This window comes from Hydra vulgaris, chromosome 08 (assembly GCF_038396675.1).
Source record: "Hydra vulgaris chromosome 08, alternate assembly HydraT2T_AEP".
NCBI lineage: Eukaryota > Metazoa > Cnidaria > Hydrozoa > Anthoathecata > Hydridae > Hydra > Hydra vulgaris.
In genome coordinates this window covers 37,237,501-37,260,180 of record NC_088927.1, presented here as the reverse complement: position 1 = coordinate 37,260,180, position 22,680 = coordinate 37,237,501, and the positions used below count along the sequence as shown (strand labels likewise).

At 26.8% G+C, this 22,680-nt stretch overlaps 1 protein-coding gene across 1 annotated transcript in view; it reads right to left on the bottom strand.

Annotated features, from left to right (window-relative positions):
• Nucleotides 1-22,680, bottom strand: part of LOC100197501 (coiled-coil domain-containing protein 40) — a 55,139-nt gene that overhangs the window by 5,581 nt on the left and 26,878 nt on the right. Inside the window, exons 11-12 of the mRNA XM_065803616.1 lie at nucleotides 19,063-19,279; nucleotides 18,771-18,940 (exon numbers count right to left, since the gene is read on the bottom strand). Of these exons, the coding sequence (XP_065659688.1) occupies nucleotides 18,771-18,940; nucleotides 19,063-19,279 (387 nt within the window). The remainder of the gene's footprint in view (nucleotides 1-18,770; nucleotides 18,941-19,062; nucleotides 19,280-22,680) is intronic.

Below are 22,680 nucleotides of genomic sequence, written 5' to 3'. Positions count from 1 at the left end.
AATTTGTTACACAGTGTTATTATCAACAACTTATTATTTCATGATTTTTCAATAATATTTTCAATAATATTTTGATGATATATCAATAATATTTAAATGTTTTATTTACTTATTTTTACATATTGTAAAGTAAATAAAAAATTAAATCAATTTAATAAAATTGAACAAAAAGATTAGGATTACACATCACCATCGTTTTTTTTTCATTCTGAGGCCTTTCATTGTTGTATGCATACTTTTTATAAAGTGATTTATTTTTTATTATTGTAAGTACTGTTTAGGTCTTATTTATTTTTAAATATTCCTCTATTAATCTTTATTTTTGTCTTAACAACTTTCAAAATATGATTTGTTCGAAAAATAATTATCCTTTATTCTAACGTACTTCATTTCTTCCCTCAGGTGTTTACTGCTTGTGTGTAATCATTTGGCGAATTTATATGCCAAAGTTTTTAAATAAACTTATTACTTTATGATATTCAATAATATTTAAATATCTTATGAACTTATTTTTACATTTTGTAAAGTAAATAAATAATTAAATCAATTTAATAGAATTGAACAAAAAGATTGGTGAGACTTTTGTGAATGAAATGATTCACAGAATTATCATAAATGGAAGACTTTAATTTTAGACAACTTTCAAGACTAATATTCATTAAGAGAATGTCTTAAGTTATTTATAATGATGTCTAATTAGCTAGATATCTGCTCACAATAATATGTTGATCGAAAAACTGTCAGGAATTCAAATGCCACCACCTTAAGTTCATTAATTTCAGCACGATTATTCCATGTTTCAAATTTAACTTGATCTTCTTTTTGAGAAGTTAAAAGTTTTCTCCACTTATGATTTACTGCAAACTTTTCTGCATTTCTTTCCAAGTTTTTTAATTCTATTTGAAAGTATATTTGATTTCAAATCTATTAATAGAAGTCCAAATTGAGTTATAATGACTTTTTGGAACAATTTAAATTTATTTGCTATTAACAATAAGGTGAACTCTGTAAAACGATTGGCAAAAAAAATCTTTCATTTTTTTGATAGCAGCCAAAAAATACTTAATTTTAATAACACTTCCTGCTTTTCAATTTTCTTTCTTAAACAGAAGAAATAAATTAAATTTTGATTTCTTAAAATAGGACAGATATTTGAGTATCAAAATAAACTTCATTTTCTGTCCTCATCTGAACTGTCTCGCCATTGCAATCTTATTGAGATTGTTAAGACAAGCTGCCATAACTCTAGCAAAACAAAATTTTTGTAATCAATCGCTATCATTAAACTCTGTGTATTCAGAAGCTTTTGATGATAAAAACTGTTTTAATATCAATAAATTGACCAAAAAGTTTAAGAACACTCCCCTAGATAAACAACAGACATCTCTATACAACAATAAATTAGTATATCTAAATTTATCAAATAATAAATAAAATTTGCAAAGATTTATTGCTTTAACTATTTTTACTACCAAGTCCTTTTACAACTGGAGTCTTAAGGAGAAATGTTTGGCAAAATTAAAGTGTTGTTTAAAAAGTTAGCCAGATCATAGTTTAAGATAAATAGATTAATTTTCATTTTTTAATATAACAATACTGTTTTCACTCTAGTTCTGATTTTATGCTTAAGCATTACATCCAAAAATTAACGGTTTTTAAATAGAAGGTTGACACTTTTGCACGGAAATTTTATTCATGCATTTTTACAGAACTATGCCTGTGTTTGAGCAATACTAATTAAATAATTACTTTATTTTAATATAACTCTATGCAACTTTAAATAATTGATTTATCTCATAAAAAATTTTCATAATTTTGACAAAATTTGAAAAAATATTTTTACTATAATAAATAAAATTCTTTATTTGTTTCAATAAAATTAAAATATATGTAATTCAGACTTGTTAAAGAGCCACACAATTTAGTTAAAAGAGCAGCGTGCAATTCCTAAGCCCGGGGTTGCCGACCATTGGTATAGCATAAATAATTAAAATGTATAAGTAATTAAACCTACTTAAATTATGGTATAGCATAAATGTCTTAAAATATATAAGTAAACAACCAAGTTTAAAAAAAGCAAATTATTTTTGTTTCATAATATTAAACATTCAGTTACATTCTTGTCGAGCTATTTTGAATCTGAGAGAAATTAAAAAAAAAAATTTCAGTTAAAACATTATTTGATCAAAGATCTTATTAAACAAAATGTGTATTATTTTGTGTTAGTCAACTCTATATTTGGTATTTGGTCTACATATTTTATTGTTTTTACTTACATTTAAAACTCTCTTATTTTAAGTTTGTTATTTTCAGTTTCCAAAAAATTTTTTATGCAACTTTTTTGTTGTTTTATATGCTAATATTTTAAATGTATATAATATTTTTAAAAACACACAAAAAAAGTAAAATCATGTTATAACCAATATAACAATGTTATGCATTGACATAACATTATAAGGCTGATTTCCACTTACAAGAAATTTTCATTGATTTATCTCATTAAAAAAGAATGGAAGAAAAAATAAACTATTGAATCATGTAACAAAAAATTTAAGATACGCAATTTATGTTACATGATTAGATAGTTTTCTTTAATTATTAAAACATTTTTCAACAACCATACATACAATATTCTATGAAAGTTCGATGAGCTCACATAGAACATGAATGGCTGAGAGAACTATTTTATTGTGTTAAAAGCAAGTGAACCAATGATATTTTATATACATTTTTGATTGAGGCTTTATAAAAACTTAAAAAGTTTGAAATATTTTTTTTTTGACATAAATGATAACCATTTATGAAATATGCAAACTGATAATAAAAGCCAAATGGTTTTCAAAAGAGTAAACAATTGAGACATAACTTAAAAAAAGATGCTCGGAGATTGTAGCTTTTAAAAGTGTAATCAATTGAGACGTAATGGAGCCTAATAAATATCATAGGGTTAATTTGTTGCAAATTAAAACTTTATTTTTTTTTGGTGATAAAGTAACTGTTTGACATGAAACTTTTGAACATTAAAAATAAAATAAAACATGATAAATAGCAGTATGACAATAACAAAAAAACATTTATTGCATTATAAAGTTTATTTTATTAAAAATATAAGAATGTAACCTTGTTACCAATTGTAACCAATTTGAGACATAACCTAACTTAAAAATATTGTGGGGTTAATTAAAAAATTTAATAATTTAATGTTTTAAATATGAAAATTGCTTATTATGACTTATTATCATCACAGCTTTACTTCATAATTACAAATAAAAAATGTAAAGAAAATGTAAAAAGTATGCGTAGGAAAGCTGTTATAGTTTAAGAAATAAATATTACTTCCTACATCTTAAATGTTTAGAGCTATTTGCTCATAGGCTTATGTAGAGAAATTAGCGATATAAAATTTAAGATTTACAACACATATAATAAAGAGATATGAACAAAATAATTTAAAATAAAATGATGTTTTCTGGCTATACTACTGTTTAATATACTTCTGTTTAAATATATTTTAACACAATTTTAACACAATATTATATAAAATTTTTAATACCTTAAAAAAATCAAAAGCTTTAAAAGCTTAATGATTTTTAAAAAATTTAATAATTTAATGTTTTAAATATGAAAATTGCTTATTATGACTTATTATCATCACAGCTTTACTTCATAATTACAAATAAAAAATGTAAAGAAAATGTAAAAAGTATGCGTAGGAAAGCTGTTATAGTTTAAGAAATAAATATTACTTCCTACATCTTAAATGTTTAGAGCTATTTGCTCATAGGCTTATGTAGAGAAATTAGCGATATAAAATTTAAGATTTACAACACATATAATAAAGAGATATGAACAAAATAATTTAAAATAAAATGATGTTTTCTGGCTATACTACTGTTTAATATACTTCTGTTTAAATATATTTTAACACAATTTTAACACAATATTATATAAAATTTTTAATACCTTAAAAAAATCAAAAGCTTTAAAAGCTTAATGATTTATAAAATGATACTGTAAGAAGCTCATCAGCAGCACAATTAGGGATAATTTTTACCTCTAGCATGCAAAATAAACTATGCTAGGTTTTTTTAACTTTTTAGTTTTTTCTTTTTTTCATATTAGCATATATTTGTACACAATAAAAAATTTTCAACAATCATAAAACCCATCTTATCAAATTGATTATAATCAGAGATCAACAACGTGCTTCTCTTTTATTTTGCATTTTGTGCAGGAAAAGTCTGTTTACCATAAACTACATGTGTTTATTAAATTTAATAACAATAAAGTCATATTGACTATGTTTTTTTTAAAAAAAAGCTGTAAATACATAATATTTCTAAGATAGTGAATGTTGTGCTTCTGGAAAAAAATTATTTGCTTTAACTGTTTTTTTTGGACATGATTTTATTAAAAGTGAATAAATAACATCATATAATGCAAAATGTGTCAAACTAACTCTGTTTTTCATTAAAGTTAACTTGATGTAAATTTTATTTTTCTAATGAATATTTTTTAAATTTGTATTTGAAAATCGTACTTTTTATTTCAATTTTCTTTTTATTAGGAGTGGAAAGTCTCAAATAGAACTCAAGGTTTAGTGTCAAAAACTCCATTTTATGCCCTTAAGTTTTTGTGAAAACCTTATATTGAGAATAAATCAGAGTTATAGAAGTCTTTTAATTTATCATTTTACAGAAAAGCTACAGGTTCACTTTTAAAGTACTTTTTGGTGTCCTAGAGATCAGGTAATAATAAATTCAACTTTAAACACTAGAAGTTCTTTTAAGGATTTTTGTTTTTATGTTTTTTATTTTAAGTCTTCTAATAATACCATGTATTTTATAAATTCACATATACATATACATGTCATTAAACATCAAACTTAAAAAAAATAATAATATAATAATAATAAATTCTAGATTTGAATTAAATTATTGATAAAAATATATTTTTTATATATATATATATATATATATATATATATATATATATATATATATATATATATATATATATATATATATATATATATATATAGTTTGTTGGCTTTGGGAAGAGCGGAAGGAAAAAAGTGATTCTTACGCCAACACATACATCACTTTTAATTACTTTTGACTTTCGTCCAACATTTTCATGTTGGACGAAAGGCAATGATAACTAATGCAGGGAGTCTATCATTATTAAAAAAAAAAAATTCCGGTCTTGCATTTTAATTTTTACTTTTTGTCAACAAAATATGGAAAAAACTTTCGGACAACATCTAAGGGTTCTATATATATATATATATATATATATATACATATATATACATATTTTATAGATTATATATATAGATATATATAGATTTGTAACAAAATATTACAAAATATTTTTAGCACTAGAGGCCTTTCAATGTTTCATCAGTAGTGCTAGTTTAAGTGTTGTTATGCAAAATTTTTTTTTTTATTTGTGTCACAAAAGTATAATTTTTAATCAATAAAGGTATTGTTGCCATTAGTTATCATTGTTTAATGTTTTTTAAAACAGGAAGTGTTAGTTAAAAGTATCATGCTTTTGTTTACGCAAATGAAATGACTTTCATACGAAAATAAATTTTTATCACTTTTAAGTTAAGCACTCTAACACTATACAATATAACGCATTTATATAAATGCGTTATATGGTTTATATAAAATATATAACTTAGCTAAATATTCACTACATATTTTAAAATATATATTATATATATATATATATATATATATATATATATATATATATATATATATATATATATATATATATATATACATATATATATATAATATATATATTTTAAAATATGTAGTGAATATTTAGCTAAATTATATATTTTATATAAACCATATAACGCATTTATATAAATGCGTTATATGGTATAGTGTTAGAGTGCTTGCTTCATAAGTTTGATCCCACCGTGTCCCCTTCTAGGATTAACTCTTACTTGGAAACCATATATCAAATGCACTGCAAAATTAGCAGCTCCTAAGATTGCATATCTTTATCGTGCTCACCACTTTCATATTCTGGATTCTATTCTTTATCTCTGAAAATCTCAAATCCGTCCTTGTATGGAATACTGTTGCCATATCAAGAGTGGATCTTTGAATGATGCCCTTTCTCTTTTAGACAAGGTGAAAAAATGCATTATAAACATAGTTAGACCTGCACATGCAGCCAACCTTCAACCATTGTCACATTGTCATAATGTTGGTTCTCTTTCTTGGTTCTATAAATATTTTAATGGATGCTGCTCTAAAGAGTTAGCGCCTCTCGTGCCATCTACTAAAATTCACTTTTGTGTTATTCATCATTCAAGTAAGTCTCACTCTTTTACTGTGACTGGTCCTAAGTACACCTAAAGTCCTTATTTGTCTAGTTTTTTTCTTGAAACATCAGTTCTTTGAAACTTGCTCCTCTCTTCTTGTTTTTTTAATACTTTTTCCATTGGTATCTTCAAAGATTATCAACAATATCAATTAAATGACATCTTTATTATATATATTTTCCCTTATTTTGAGATCTAGGTTGATAGAATTTTAGAGAAGAAATTTTTCTGCTGGCTTACAAGACATTACTTGAATTTAGGGTCTTTAGGGTAAATTTTTTTTCTTTACTAAAAAATAAAATTGTCAGCACCTAATATAATCAAAAGGTGTAACATCTATAAATGATAAGCTCTTGGAATTAATTAAAAAAACCCTCATAAACATTTTCAGCACAGACATTTGATAACTGCATGTCTGTGCTGAAAGCTTAGAATATTAATAATGTTTAAAGAAGAGTAAATGAAACTAAAATATATAATAGTGTGTATACATTTTTTAGAAACAGAGTTTAGAGACAACTGAACCCAATGCTACTTCTAAAATTAGAAGAATACTTTTTTTAAATCAAAAATACAAAAATTTTTAACGATATTTTATAATAATATTAATGATTGTTGAAGAATGTAGACACTAAAAATTAATTTATACACTTTTTACCAAGAGCATAAAATTTTTTTTAAAGTTCATAAGCACTTAAAAATTATTATTTTTTAAACAAGATTACCAGGAACAAACCTTTAGCAATGAAAAAAATTATAACTATCAAAAATAAGAAATAATCAATGAAAAAGTAGTAACTTTTTTTTAATTAAAAGAATATCTGCAAAAAGCAGAGTTTTACACCTAGATGCCCCAACCAGTTCATGCAACTTTTTGATTTATAAAATTTATATTTATAAATCAGGGAATGGTTTTAAAGGAATTTTAATCTTTTAATTTGAAAGATTGCAAAAATACTCTTTCCCTTTAAATTTTAGACACATTAAAATCTGAATGAAAGTAGGAAATGGCAAAAAATTAAAGCGTCGTAATGAAAAACTTTATGTATAAGCATTCTTCCTACACACGTCTTCCTTCTTTCTACACATATCTACATAAAAAGGGTAGAAAACTTAGTTTGATATATAAGAAACAGAAACATTTTTTATCAGGAGACATGTGCGACCTTCAAAAGGAGATTGTTACAACAACTGAGGTTTTTGCAACCTCTAAAACTCTTTCCAAAAATCCAATTTTACAAAATCAGACAAAAATAGAAAAATATCAATTGATATTTATTCTGTTAGATAAATTAATGCTTATGACTAATTTAACTAATGCAGATTAATGCAGATCTTACTGCCTTCACCCTACTTCATGCTAATCATTATTGCAATATAACTGAACTATAAAAGCTAACTTTACCAAACCCTAAACCCTAAAAGTTTAGCTCCAACATTCTTAGAGATCTATCAATTCTTACAATAGTGTGAGATTCTTTGTCTGCATTAAGTTTATTAGCTATTAAAGCTGAAATAGCAGCTCAATTAAATTTAAAAGATGTTATTGACCGATTTGCAGCTATGAAGAAAAAAATATTATCAAAAGATTATTGTCATTAGATTTTCAACATACTAGACTTACATACTGGTTTCTATTTTATTAAATTAAAATTGTGTTTTAGAATAAGGTTTTTGTGGCCTAATTTTTGTCTTGATGCTACTGCGTCAAATAAAAAAATAAAAGTAGAAACAAAAAATCTAATAGGATCCTTATCAAATGAAGAAAATTCAATTGGATTGAAAGATCTCAGTATTGTCAATAATAGTTTCTTTTTTTTTTAAACATCTTCACTTCCAACAAGGCTGCAAGCAACCACTATTATAGTTGGAAGTTACTTGAAGAGAAAAGATGAAGTTTATAAAGCAAGATAACGATTAACAGAATTTAAAAGATTGCAAATTATATGAATCAGGAAAACAAGAAGAAGGAAGCAAACTTCAAAGAACTCATGTTTGAGGAAAAAAACTAAAATAAGATTTTTTGAAGCAATGAAGAACAGTCAAAATAAAAGGATGAGACTCAATTGGATGACGAGTAACACCAGAATGAACTTTAATAGATGGCACAAAGGATGCTAGCTCTTTAGAGCAGCGCCCATTATGGTATTTATAGAAAAGAAAAAGAGAAGCAACATTAAGACAATTTCACAATGGTTGAAGGTTGGCTGCAAGAGCAGGTTCAACTCCATTTGCAATGCACTTTTGAACTTTGTCTAAAAGAGAAGGGGCATCATTTGAAAATCTGCTCCAGATATGGCAACAGTATTCCATACAAGGATGGATACAAGATGTATGGAGATAAAGAATAGAACTTGGAGTAAGAAAGTGGCAAGCAGGATAAAGAGATGCAACCTTAGTAGATGCTGATTTTGAAAATGATTTGATATATGGTTTCCAAGAAATATCGGAAGTAAGAGTTAATCCTAGATCAATTCTTATTTCTTAAGTTTGAAAAAAAAAAAGAAAAGCTTGAAAAGGATGTGATTTTTTTGGATCTTAAATGCCCCCTCCAAGAAGTTAGAAAGTGTTGACTTCTTATCAAGACAAGAATAAATGGTAGTATTATCAGCAAACAATGCCACCTTAGATGTGAGAATTTCATGTTAATGTTAATTAAAAAAAGTATAAGGCCAAGATAAAGCCTTGAGGAACACTTGAAGTTACAGGAAATGAAGAAGAGTACTGTCCATTGAGGACAACTTTTATACTACGCTTGGTAAGAAAGAATTCAATAATCTTAAAGATGTTACTTAATACACTGTAAGATGAGAGCTTATGGAGAAGATCAGCATGCTAAACTTTATCAAAAGCTTTAGAAATGTCTAGAGCAATAGCCTTAACCTCTCCATATCTATCTTATGTACAACAAAACCTATCAGTTATTACCGTTAATAAATCAGTAATAGAACGAGAAGATTGAAATCCATATTGACAATCGAAAAGAAAGTTATTAGACTCAAGCTGAGAGCTTAAGTGTTTGTTAATTAAAGACTCAAAAATCTTGCTTTTGATAGGAAGAAGACTAATGGGACAATAGTTGGACAAATCAGATCGCTCTCTAGAATTTTTGAAAATAGGGATAACAGATGTCACTTTCCAGCAGACTGGACAACAAGACTCTGATAAACACTTGTTAAATAGTTTTAAAAGTATAATGATAGATCTGGAGAACACTTCTACAGCACTGTAAAAAATATGTTGAGCAGACCACAAGCTGTAGAGGAGTCTAAGCAGGAAATCACATTAGATACAGAAACTGGAGTAATATGAGTATCAAGCAATGGATCAAACTGTTTTTCAGCTATGTCAGGTAGGGTGTGATTAGTGAAATCAAGAGATGAGAGTGATGAAAAGTTCTTAGCAAACAATTCAGCTTTTTTTTTAGCTGAGGTGACAAAATCTGAACCGTGCAAGAGAGTAGGGATAACAGATTTTCCCTTATAATAGATACTGTTAAATATTCTTCAGAAGTCTCCAGGGAATCTTTAACAGAGCCTAATTTTTGAGATGAAATACCAAATTTTGTAACCTGAGAATAGCAGACTTTGGCGCTAGACAAAACCTTTTTACACTGGTTTCCAACAATAGTAAACAGACGTCTGTTATCTAAAGAACTGTTTTGGCAATAGATATGGAAGAAATTGCAGCAGCACAATGAGAGAAAAACCTTGGAGAAGAGTGAGGCTTGATTCGGAATAGTAGAGAGGAAATAAAAGATTCTATGCCAGCCTAAATCCAAGAAGTTACATAGAAAGCTTATTTGTTAGCAGGAATAAAATCATGGAAAGAGTCCCAGACAGCTTAAAGGTAGTTGTAAGAGGTATGATGATAGAGGAATTCTAATGATGTAGAAGAATGCGATAATTGTCTTAGAGAGATCAAACCATGATTAGAAGTACCTAAGCATGAATGTGGAGAAACTGAGCACTGACACAAGTTGAGTAGAAAAGGTAGATGATTCAGATTGTCTGGAAAGCAAGTTGGAAAGTTGACTTTTTGTGTTAGAAATTGAGAAAGTCAAAAGTAGAACTTTGCAAAAGATAAGACTCATCAGAAGAAAAGCTACTTCCAAGGTCACGAATATTAGTGAATGATAGATTTAGAGAACGGGGTGGATTGGTAATGGTTCTTTGTGTTTTATTGTTTTTGATAATTTATTCGTTTTTTAAATTGGTTAACTTAACTCAAAGCACAGTTAGTACTTAGTACACTATTTAATAGTCTAAGCAATTGCCTCTTTACTATTAATAAACCCTAAGCCATAATAAAGGGCTCCAAATATGGCCTCAACAATGCACACCAAAAGTATGAACAGGAATACCATCCATGCACAACATGGCACTGTTGGTACTCTGATATTTTACAGCTGTTGATGGAATAAGCCTCTTGACAGCTACCACAGAGTTTAGGAAACCTGACTACAAATTGGCCTCAGAACCATAAAACTGAGATTTAGAGCTCAACTCTCATTAGGAGATAATAGAATGAGTTGCTTAGTCATAAAAATAGAGACAAAGCAAAACCCATCCAAAAAGTCAAAAAGATCTAACATTTGACATCCTAAACAAGAAACAATGTATTTTAAATACATCTATGCCAGCCTAATAGATAAAGAAGGGGTGCAAAGCTGGTCAACAGATAATCTGTTTACCCCTTAAGTCTTTGCCTATGGGTTTTCTACAAGATAACAGCTGGATACAGTTACCATCTGCCCAAGATTATTATTTTTATTGAGACATGATTTTGTGTTGTTCATTTTAATTTTCAATTAAACATTTAATAAGACCTTTCTTATATGCAAAAGAAATAAAACTATTATAATTAGTATTAAGTTCCGAGTAAGTGTTTTTTATAAAATATTTCTTAATAAGCTTGGAGAGGTTGGGAAAAAACTCAAAAATTAATAAACAAGTATTGGAGGATATTAAGCACCTAAGAGCACCATGTATTAAGCACCTAAAAGTACAATTTTTTTTATTAGGAAAGACATTTATGTGTGGTATTAATGTAATCAAGAAAACTGGAAGCATGAAATTTTAATTTCCGCAAATCTGTTGTTAACATGTCTTTTATAAAAGTTTGGTCTGACTCCATTATACAATTATAACCACTTTTCTTCAAAGTTACTCATAAAACGATTTGCGAGAATGGTGCAAATGGTGAACCTAATGTTACTCCATCAATTTGGTCATAAAATTGTCCTTTAAAGTGAAAGTGTGTTTGAGAAGTTGCAAAGTGAAATAGTTTTGTTAAATTAACTTTATTTTTTTATTTAATTAGGGTTACTCTTAAGTATGAAATTTACTGACATAGTTTTGTCTAAATTTATCTGAATGGTTCAGTAGATACTAATTAAGAAAACATTTGTTATACAAATATGCTACATATATCTTATTTCTTGTTGTGTATACTATCAAGCTGAATAATTGTATAGGAGATCTGGTGTCAAGTATGAGTAATTTTTAGCATTTTTTGCATATGGATTATTTGGTCATCTCTATGATTTGAATGCTTTGTTTTTAATTTTAAATACACTTATAGATGGGTAAAATCTTGCCCTGCTTTTAGGTCCTGCCCAGGGGATGGAGCATATGAAACTCCTTGTCCTTCCTTGCGTTAATGATTATTTTGCTCTTATTCCTCTACTCACCTCTATGGTATTTCTTTATCTATTGGCTTTCCAATTTATCATTGTTTACTCTTTAAAGAACATCTGCAAATGTATAATTTTATTATTTGGTGATTTGTTTTATTATTAGACCTACATTGTCAATGCTTTGTTTTTGCTTAGTGCAAACCAATAAAATCATGATTATAATGAGTAAAATATACAAGGATGAGGTCAAATAAAAGATTATGAAAAAAAGTGTAACACAAAATAAATAGATTATATAGGGTTGTGATGGTGTAGTGCATTGGTAGGTTTAGTCTGGTCATTTGGTAAGATCACATTATGTTTTTGTCCACTTCCAAATTGTTGAATAGAAATCACTCCATTGAAGTTTTACTATCAAATTAAGGATTAAACCAACAAGTGGTTAAAATTAGAAGCTCCAAAGTAGATCTGGGTTATTGGCAATGGATGTCAATTGGAGTATTTATTCTAAACTATTTTTAATTATTAACTTAAGCAATTTCAAAACACAAATAATTAGAATATTATTTGTTTTTACAAACTTTTGTTTTTTAGTGTTGTTATCGACTTCAACTAAATTAACTAAAAGTTGATTAGTCGAGAGTCAAAATTAGTCAACTTAATCGACTAATTTCTAGAAATTTAATAGTTGATATAATCAACTATGGATTTCCTACTAATTGACTCGATTGAAGTAGAATTAGTTGAATAACAATCCTTAATCCTTAAACCTTTCTGTTGAAAAATCCTTATATACTTTAGTGAACTTAATTTTTTCAATATTTAACTTTTGTTTGTACATTTTATAACAATAATATGTAGTATTATCTAACTCATAGCATGTTAGGAATATATAGCTAACTCATAGTTAGGAATATTTATACCTAATTTATACCTAATTTAATGTAGTATTATCTAACTCATAGCATGTTAGGAATATATAACTCATAGTTAGGAATATTTATACCTAATTTATACCTAATTTAATGTAGTATTATCTAACTCATAGCATGTTAGGAATATATAGCTAACTCATAGTTAGGAATATTTATACCTAATTTATACCTAATTTATACTTTGAGTTATGTATTTCATTAATTTTTTGTTTTTATGCTTGTGATTTTATTAAATACTTTCATACAGGGCCGTTCAATGTCTCAGAGCCCTGTAGCAAAATTACATAGTGAAGCTCAAAAATCTAACTGTCACCTATACAATCATTGTAAATATGATTGGATAAATAACATCAAAAAGAGTGCAATCTTGAGATGAAGGAGAGTGATATAGAACAAAGAGAAAGGTGATAGAGTGAAGTGGTGAAAGCACATAAAAGATAAGTATTTTGTAAAAAGGCTAGAGAGTTTTTCAATTATGATTTTTACATCATGCAGTTTTCACTTTTCCAAATTTACTATCTAATTATGACAAAATTTAGGTACTCATTTGTAAAGTTTTTATACAAACTGTAACATTTTACTTTCGACTTTAGAAACATATTTAGGAAGATATTTTAGAAACATAACATTTTACTTTCGACTTTAGAAACATATTTAGGAAGATATTTTAGAAACATAACATTTTACTTTCGACTTTAGAAACATATTTAGGAAGATATTTTAGAAACATAACATTTTACTTTCGACTTTAGAAACATATTTAGGAAGATATTTTAGAAACATGATATTTTTATTAATAAGCTTTATTAATAAAAATTATTTCATTTAAAAAAAACTTATAAAAATATCAAAAAAGAGAAATAAAAGACTATTAAATAATATGCAAAAAAGAAGGAAAGAAAAAGAAAAATCTCAGTTCATCAATCTATGTGACATGGAAATATTTCAATTTCGGTTTAACAGCTACACAGAAAAGTCATTTTGCAAGTAACATAAAAAACTTGCAGGTAAGAGATTATTTATGTCAATCAAATGGCACTGACATGTTCTTTTCTGCACAAGATCACATAAGATCAAAGATGGTTATTAAAAGTCAATAATGATCTCTGTAAGTGATTGAGATAGGAATGATAAAGGCAGCACTAAATTAAATAAGTAAAAATTTAGAATAGAAATGAACCATTGAATTGTTCAAAAAGTCTTTCAATTTTACAAGGAAATCCTGTTATTAGTCAGTTAGCTTTTTTTTAAATTATCAAAGCTAAACTTGTAGTATAAATGTAATATAAACTTGTAGGTCAATCAAAACAAGACAAGAAACAGACTTTGTAACAATTCTTTAAGAAATCTCAACAATTTTCAAAGTAAAAAAAATTTAAATAAATCTATATATATCTTTGAAGTTTTATTTTAAAAAAATTATTGCATATTTGATTTTAAAAATATGTGAATATATTATGAAACACATTTTTTTATGCAATTTAAAATGCAGAACATTTATTATAAATAGCTTTCTATGTAGTAAGTTAAGTAGTTAAATTAATTTTGCATATAGTAAATACTATAATATAAGTAGTCTTCCATATAGTAAATACTCTTGAGTCCCAAATACAAGGGAGGGGGGGGGGAATAAACGGGTTGGTGGGAATTTTAGTCCAGATTTAATAAACAAAGGAGGGGAAGTAGGGGGGGGGTTGGAGGGGAGGGAGTAGATTTTTTTCTCAAATCTAATAAACGGGGAGTTTGGTTGAATTGATAGTAGGAGGATATAAAAATTAATCTTTATAAATATGTTTATATAAAATGATATATACATATGATGTCTCAATTGCTAAAAAACTTTCCACCTGCACCTATGGTGGAAAGAATGTTTTTCAAAATGCTTGAAGCTTTTCTCCCACTAAAGCAAAAACTCTTTCTGAAACAAGATAATTCTTGCTTCCGTCCAAAGCATTGGTTACCCACAGTGCCTTAAAGTTTTGTTCCAACTCTTTTTACTTAACTTTCAAAGGCCTGTGGAAATCTGTATCATTAATTTGGACATCCCCTGTAATACCATTACCTATTCCAACGTAAATATAGCCTTTCTTCAGTAAGGCAGCTTTGATTTCTGGCATTATGTGCACTATAATCATCTAGCACATAAATCCCGTAATTTTGATGTGTAAAAATATTGTGCCTATTTGGTAAATTAGCTATTGTATTCAGCATACTTCCAATCGATAGGAACCTTTAGGTGTTCATTGAAACTTTACATCTTGAGGAGGATAAAGTTTTACCCGAACACTTTAATTTAATTAATGCATTATTTAAAAGCATTTATTATGATGATGCAGATTGACACCATGCTCACTCATCCAGTTATTTGAGATTTTTAATTTTAATTTGTGTGATGTACTTTATAACGAATATAACTTCATGGTATTATTTAAGTATTATTTAACAATATGCAAACTTTACTATTTAATCAAACATATTTTGACTTCAGTAAAAAAATTTTAACAAAAATTTTTCTTTAACATCAACTTATAGTTTTCTCCCTTGCAAGTTCTTCAGACGAGTGCGATTTTTTACTCTCATGACAAAATAAGCGAGCGCTATTTTTTGCATCCAGAAGACCTTTAATGGGCATGTTTCATGTGCGCGGAGCAATCTCTCTAACTTTATCACAAGGCCTGCATATTCTTAGATGCATTAGTTTGACAAAAAATATTTAGTAAGAATTGAAATATTGTTCTTATTTACAAATGTAACAACAACAACAACAATAATAATAATATTAATAATAACAATAACAATAATAACAACAAATCTTAATATTTTGCCTCATGAAATTAACATTTTTCATTTTGTTTGATAATTTGCATTGTTATAAAATCTATCTTGATGTTTTGGATTGTGAATTTTAATATTTTGCTACGCGGAATGATATTTTGCATCATGAATGATGCATTCTTTTGCATTATGCAATGTTATTTAATTTATTTTATAAAGGAGTGCATAAGTCAACTGACTTAAATAGGGAAAACATGTAGAGAGTGTACATCAGGTTAAGGGTTAGAGTTTCTTTTTTTTTTTTCTTTTAACATCTTTATTTCGAACAAGGCTACCAGAAACCACTATTAGAGTTGGAAGTTACTGGAAGAGAAAAGATGAATTTTATAGAGCAAAATAATAATTAACAGACAACTTAAAAGCAAATTATATGAATCAGTAAAACAAGATGAAGAAAGGGAATTCCAAAGGATTGATGTTTGAGGAAAAAATAGAAGATGAATATGAGTTTTTGAAGCACTTAGAAACAGCCACAGTAAAACAACAAGACTTAATTGAATGACGAGTAACACGAGAATGAATTTTAGTAGATGGCACAAGAAATAATAGCTCTTTAGAGCAGCGGCCATTATAGTATTTATAGAAATGAGTAAGAAAAGCAACATTACGAAGATGTGACAATGGTTGAAGTTTAGCTGCATGTGCAGGTCAAACTATGTTTACAAAGCATTTTTGCACCTTGTCAAAAAGAAAAAAGGCATCATTGGAAGATTCTCCCCAGATATGGCAACAGGATTCCATACAATGATGAACTTGAGATTTATAAAGATAAAGAATAGAATCCGAAGTAAGAAAGTGGTGAGAACAATAAAAAGAAGCAACTTTAGCTGATGCTAATTTAGCAAAGGATTTGATATATGGTTTCTAAGAAAAATCAGAAGTAAGAGTTAATCTTAAAAGATGAACGGAAGATGACTAATCAAGTAGATTATTGTTCATGAATATAGGAAGATCTAGATGATTGTGATAACGATTAGCTAAAAACTTTTTATCAAGACGAGAATAAATTGTAACATCATCAACAAATAATGCCACCTTATGTGAGAATATCTGGAAGATCATTAATGTAAAAAAGAGTATAGGGCCAAGGGTAGAACTTTGAGGAACACCTAAAGTTACAGGACATGAAAAAGAGTGCTGTCCATTGAGGACAACTTTTGTTATGATTGGTAAGGAAAGATTCAATATTCTTAAAGATGTTACCTGTTACACCATAAGAAGAGAGCTTATGGAGAAGACCAGCACACCAAACTTTATCAGAAGCTTAGAAATTTCAAAAGCAAAAGCCTTAGTCTCTGCACACCTATCTAATGCACGATAAAACCTAACAGTTATTATCATTAACAAATCAGCAGTAGAACGAGAAGATTGAAGTCCATATTGATAATCAGAAAATAAGTTATTAGATTCAAGAGAAGAGATTAAGTGTTTGTTAATTAAAGATTCATTAACCTTGCTTATGATAGTAAGATGACTAATGCTCTCCAGAATTTGTTATGAATTTTTTCCCTATTTAAGCCAGTGAATGTATGTACACTAGGGATATGAATTTTAGGGATAAAAATCAAGTTTCCAATATAAAAAACAGATGAACTTTGGTTTGAAAGTAACTGAAAAGTTATTGGTATTTTTGTCATTGATATTTAATAAGTCATTGATATTTAATTTTTGAAAAAGGTCACCCACCATGATTACACACAGGCTCCCATATATCAGTGATTTTTTTACCCCGTATATCAGTGATTTTTTCTTAAAAAGTATATCAACCTGGGTCTCAAAAGAACCAGAATTTCATAGAGATTTCAAAAATAATAATGGTTTCAAATAAATATGATTTGCTTAAATTCTATAAAAAAACAACAATTTTTAACTAAAAATTGAAAAGGTAGTCTTTTATGACATTTTGTTTGCAATTTTTTTTTAAAAAATGTTTCAGTAAAAAAGATTATGAATTTTGAAATCACTATATTCTGGTTCTTTTGAGACCTAGATTGATACACTTTTGAAGAAAAAAAATTCACTGATATATGAGAGCAAGTGTGTAATCAAGGGTCATGGTGATCTTTTTCAGAAATTAAATAAAATCAATGACTTTTCAGTTACTTTCAAACTAAAGTTCTTCTTGTTTTTATATTGAAAACTGAAGATACCAAAAATTTATCAAAAAGTCAACACCCTAACGTACACTCCCTGCATTTTCAAGTCAGTCATTGTATGTACAAATAATAGAAAACAAAAAATGAAAAAAAGTAAATAAAAGAAGAAAAAAAAACAACTTCTAATTTAGTCTAGAAATTTAATAATTTCATTTCAATATACTGTTAATTCTCAGTAAGTCGAACATTGGTTAACTCAAATTTTTTTTATCTCAAACTATTTTTTATAGTCCCTTGAAACCAAGAACATTTGCTTTTTATCTCAAACTATTTTCTATAGTCCCTTGAAAGCAAGAACAATTGTTTTTTATCTCAAACTTTTTTCTATAGTCCCTTGAAAGCAAGAACATTTGTTTTTTGTATCAAACTATTTTCTATAGTCCCTTGAAAGCAAGAACATTTGTTTTTTATCTCAAACTATTTTCTATAGTCCCTTGAAAGCAAAAACAATTGTTTTTTATCTCAATCTATTTTCTATAACCCCTTGAAAGCAAGAACAATTGTTTTACTTTGCTTATGTTTAACATTCATTTAGTTGAACCATTATCCTTGGTCCCTAGAAGGTTTAAATTTTTTCATTAGTTTTTTCAAGAATTTTCATTACTTTTTGTTGTACTTTTTCAAGTGTATTAATACTGTATTAATAAAATGTAGACTCCAAATTAAGATAAATTTAAAAGTAATAAATAAAAAAAAATTGCATAATGATATTGTGTTTAAAAAAATTATGTCATGGTGAAAAATAGGGCTAAATATATGTATAAAATAAATATAAAAATGTCTGAAATATATAAAAATATGGCTAAATATAAATATATAAAAAGTATGGTTAAAAAAAGAAAATTAAACTATTTTACCTTAAGTTTAGAACGGAAATGATTTTCTAGCAAAATATTATCTTGCTGTAAAGTTTCTTTTTTATCTTTATTATTGTAAATTAGTATATTAAGTTTGGTCATGTCTTTTTGCATGTTCAATACACTTCTTTCAATATCTTTAATTTCTTGCTTTTGTGAGTCTATTTCACCTATTCAAATTATTAAGATATAAATAAATTATTAAGCTAAAACATAGAAATTATAAACAGTAATACAGATTATTTGTTAAAATAATAGTTAAATAATTGATACAAACAACAGTGCATAATACCTTCAAGTCTTATTTTTTTCTGCATTATTACAGTTAATTGCTTCTTCTTAAAATCCACATCTTTAGATTGCTTGTCAATAGTTTTCAAAATTTTTACCAATTCTCCTTGTTGTCTTAACCAATATTGCTGTAGTTCTAAAGATTCATTGACTTTAGCTTCAATTTGGTTTTGAAGAGTTTTTATTTGAAACTCTAATGGTCCAGCAAATAAAGCATCCTGAATCAATAGTAAATTATTCAAAACAACAAATTAAAAGATATTTAACTATTAAAAAAGATCTAACTTAGTCTAACTTATTACAGCTTAAAAATGTTAATATCCTTATTTAACAAAAGTTACACAACCTTTATTTTTAAACTGTATTCACCTCTTCTAAAACACAAACCTTAACAAATAAGGTTGCCAAAGAAACAATTAAGTGTTAAAAGGGACATAGTAGGAATAAAACTCTTTTTGCTCACAAATTGTTGTTTTTTAAGAACAATAAAATATTAATTAAAATCGGCAAGTAGAAAGAGTTATAGTTACTCTGCCAAAGTTTTTCTTCAAGGAGAACATGCTACATCTTGAATTGAATCTTTTCAATGATCGACCAGATCAAGAGCTTTCTACCATTGAAAACAGTTTAAGGTTATGTTTTTTTCTCCCCACTTAAACATATTGTTTACCAAGACAGAGAGGACAGAAGCGAATGTGTGGTGAAGGAAGTTCAGAGTGTTGGAAGTTGGCTAGATTTGGTGGTACAAGTCATAAGGTCATAAGGTTATTTTTCGGTATTTTTATTAAAAAAAATTTTTATTTCTATAATATGTTTATCACTTGAAAAATTCATGTTTATTTTCATAATTAAATCTCCTGAAAATTAGTTTTCAGATGATGTAAAAATTCAATATTTTATGTAAAAACATAAGAAGCTCCAGCTTACATAACTTATGCACTATAAAAAAACATTTGCAAATGGTGATTACTCAAGTTAGTCAAACTAAGTCTATTCTTTCTTGGCAGTTATTATGAACTTTAGATTACCACAACCTGGTGCAAAGGATAAGGCAAGATTCAAGGCAGATGAGTTATATATTTTAACAATTCAGATTATCAAGATACATGATACTAACAGTGGAAAAAAGGAAAAGCGTAACAATGTTTCTTCACTACTGTTATGTATAAAATGTAACAATGCTAATGTAACAATTTATCCTGACCTTACTACACTATAAAGCTGATCTTTTTTGACATTGTTGGTATTGTTAAGAAAAATGTTAATGAATGAGTCAAGGATGGTGTTAATGAATGGGTCAAGGAAGATGTTAATTAGTAGTTCAAGAAAGATTTTAATGAATGGGTCAAAGGAGATTCTGGTTACATGAATGATTTGGAAAGCTACATGAATTTTTTCAGTTTGTGAAAAACATGCAGGTAACAAATATAGAAATAATCGCTTTATTTATATTTATTTGCTGCCAGTATTAATTTTTTTAAATAAATACCATTTTCCACAAGCATGAAAAAAATTACATGACCTTAAAAACTAAAAATTTAAACAAGATCATTTTGATTTATAAGACAAATATTTTCAAGCATAATGTTCCTGGATATTGATTTTTGTTGGAGTATGACACAGGCTAACAACCAGATTTACTATTTTTATTTTATTTTTAATTTTATTTAGGTGCCCTAAGAAGTCCTTAAAGTCTTTTCACAAAGCACCGCTGAAAAGCATTTAATAGAAAGGTCACGCCACCATCTTAACTGAAGTAGCAAAACTTACTCAGAGGTGGGATTGAACCACGGATCCTTTGTTTCTGAGGAAAGGGGGCTACCACTGCGCCACGTGGCAATACCAAAACCACTCGCACTTTTCTAACTATATGTATATATATATATATATATATATATATATATATATATAGATTACTTATATATATATTGATTACTTATATATATATTGATTACTTATATATATATATATATATATATATATATATATATATATATATATATATATATATATATATATATATATATATATATATATATATATATATATATATATATATATATATATATATATATGAGTTAGTAGAAAATCACTTTAAAAATTTTTATTTTATTTTACACTGTGTTTCATAAATAAAGACTCATCAAAAATGAATTATCAAATTAATAAAACTTTAATTTATACCAAAAATTAAATTACAGGAAGTTGCAAATGTCTTAACTACTGTAAATTTTCACACATTTGTGCAATTTGCTGACACTATTATAAAAAGAATTCTTTAGAAATGATTACTTATGCTTTTTTAAAACAATGTTCTTTAAAAAAGGGGAATTTGATGTAAATATTTTTTGAGCTCATTCATTTTTATAGTTTTTTAGGAGAAACTTATTTGCGTGCCTACATTTAGAAATTAATTCCAATTTTTTGTTTAATAAGCATCCTTGGTTTGCATGCGTAATTATTTCAAATTTTTCTTGTAGGCATAGCATGCATTTTTTGAAAATATTGGAAATAAAACAGCGCTTGCATACTACAAATTTTTCCAAAATATTTTTATTAATCAATTACAAAAATAGTATATATAAATATATACTATTTTTGTAATTGCTTATTGTTTTTTACAAATGAATGAAAACTCAGAGTATAAAAGTACTATGATATATGTTAGAATAATATATATATATATATATATATATATATATATATATATATATATATATATATATATATTATTCTAACAATATCAAGATCATAGTATTTTTATACTCTGAGTTTTCATTCATTTGTGAAAAACAATAAACAATTACAAAAATAGTATTTATCAATATACAACTACACATATATAATTTTTAGCAGTAAGTCACTCGTAAAATAAGTGACTTATTGCTAAATTTACTAAAACATAATACAAGTCTATGCCTGATCCAAATTATAGTAATACTAATTTATAAAAAGAATTTGCCAAGAAAAATTTAAACAACACAGCTGTAAACTATGAAGATTTTTTTATACATAGGATAAAAAAATATGTTGTCAAAATATTCATTTTCAAAACTTAAAAAAATGACTTCAATAAACAGCAAGGTTTCAGAAAAAACAACAAGATTAACCTTAAAGAACAATTTAATATATCAGATCTGCTACTGCAAACTAACTTTTACGTCATGTATTTTATCAATTATGAGCAGATGCAGATAAACCTACTAAATCTGAATAACTTTATAACTGAGTACCTAATATAACTACCTCATATATACTTCAAGTATATGCAATAAGTAACTTTTAAAAAAACCAATCTTAAATAAGGCAAATAAATTAATTTCCTTTGGTAATAAAATAAATATATATAAAGTTACTTCAAAAAGTTAACTCTGATCTAAAATAGTGCTTTAGAGTTCTTGGTCGGGTCAAAACTAGAGATGGTGTCTCAATAAAAATTATAATGTTTGGCATTTTTCTACTCATCTTTTTCTTTTTCTTCTTTTTTTTAATGTAGTTATTTAGGTGCTCCCAAAAGTCCTTACGGTCTTATCACAAAGCACTACATGAATGCATTTAATTGGAAGTTCACGCCTACTTCCATACCAATGTCACTTGTTGGGTTAGAGCCATCGTCGAA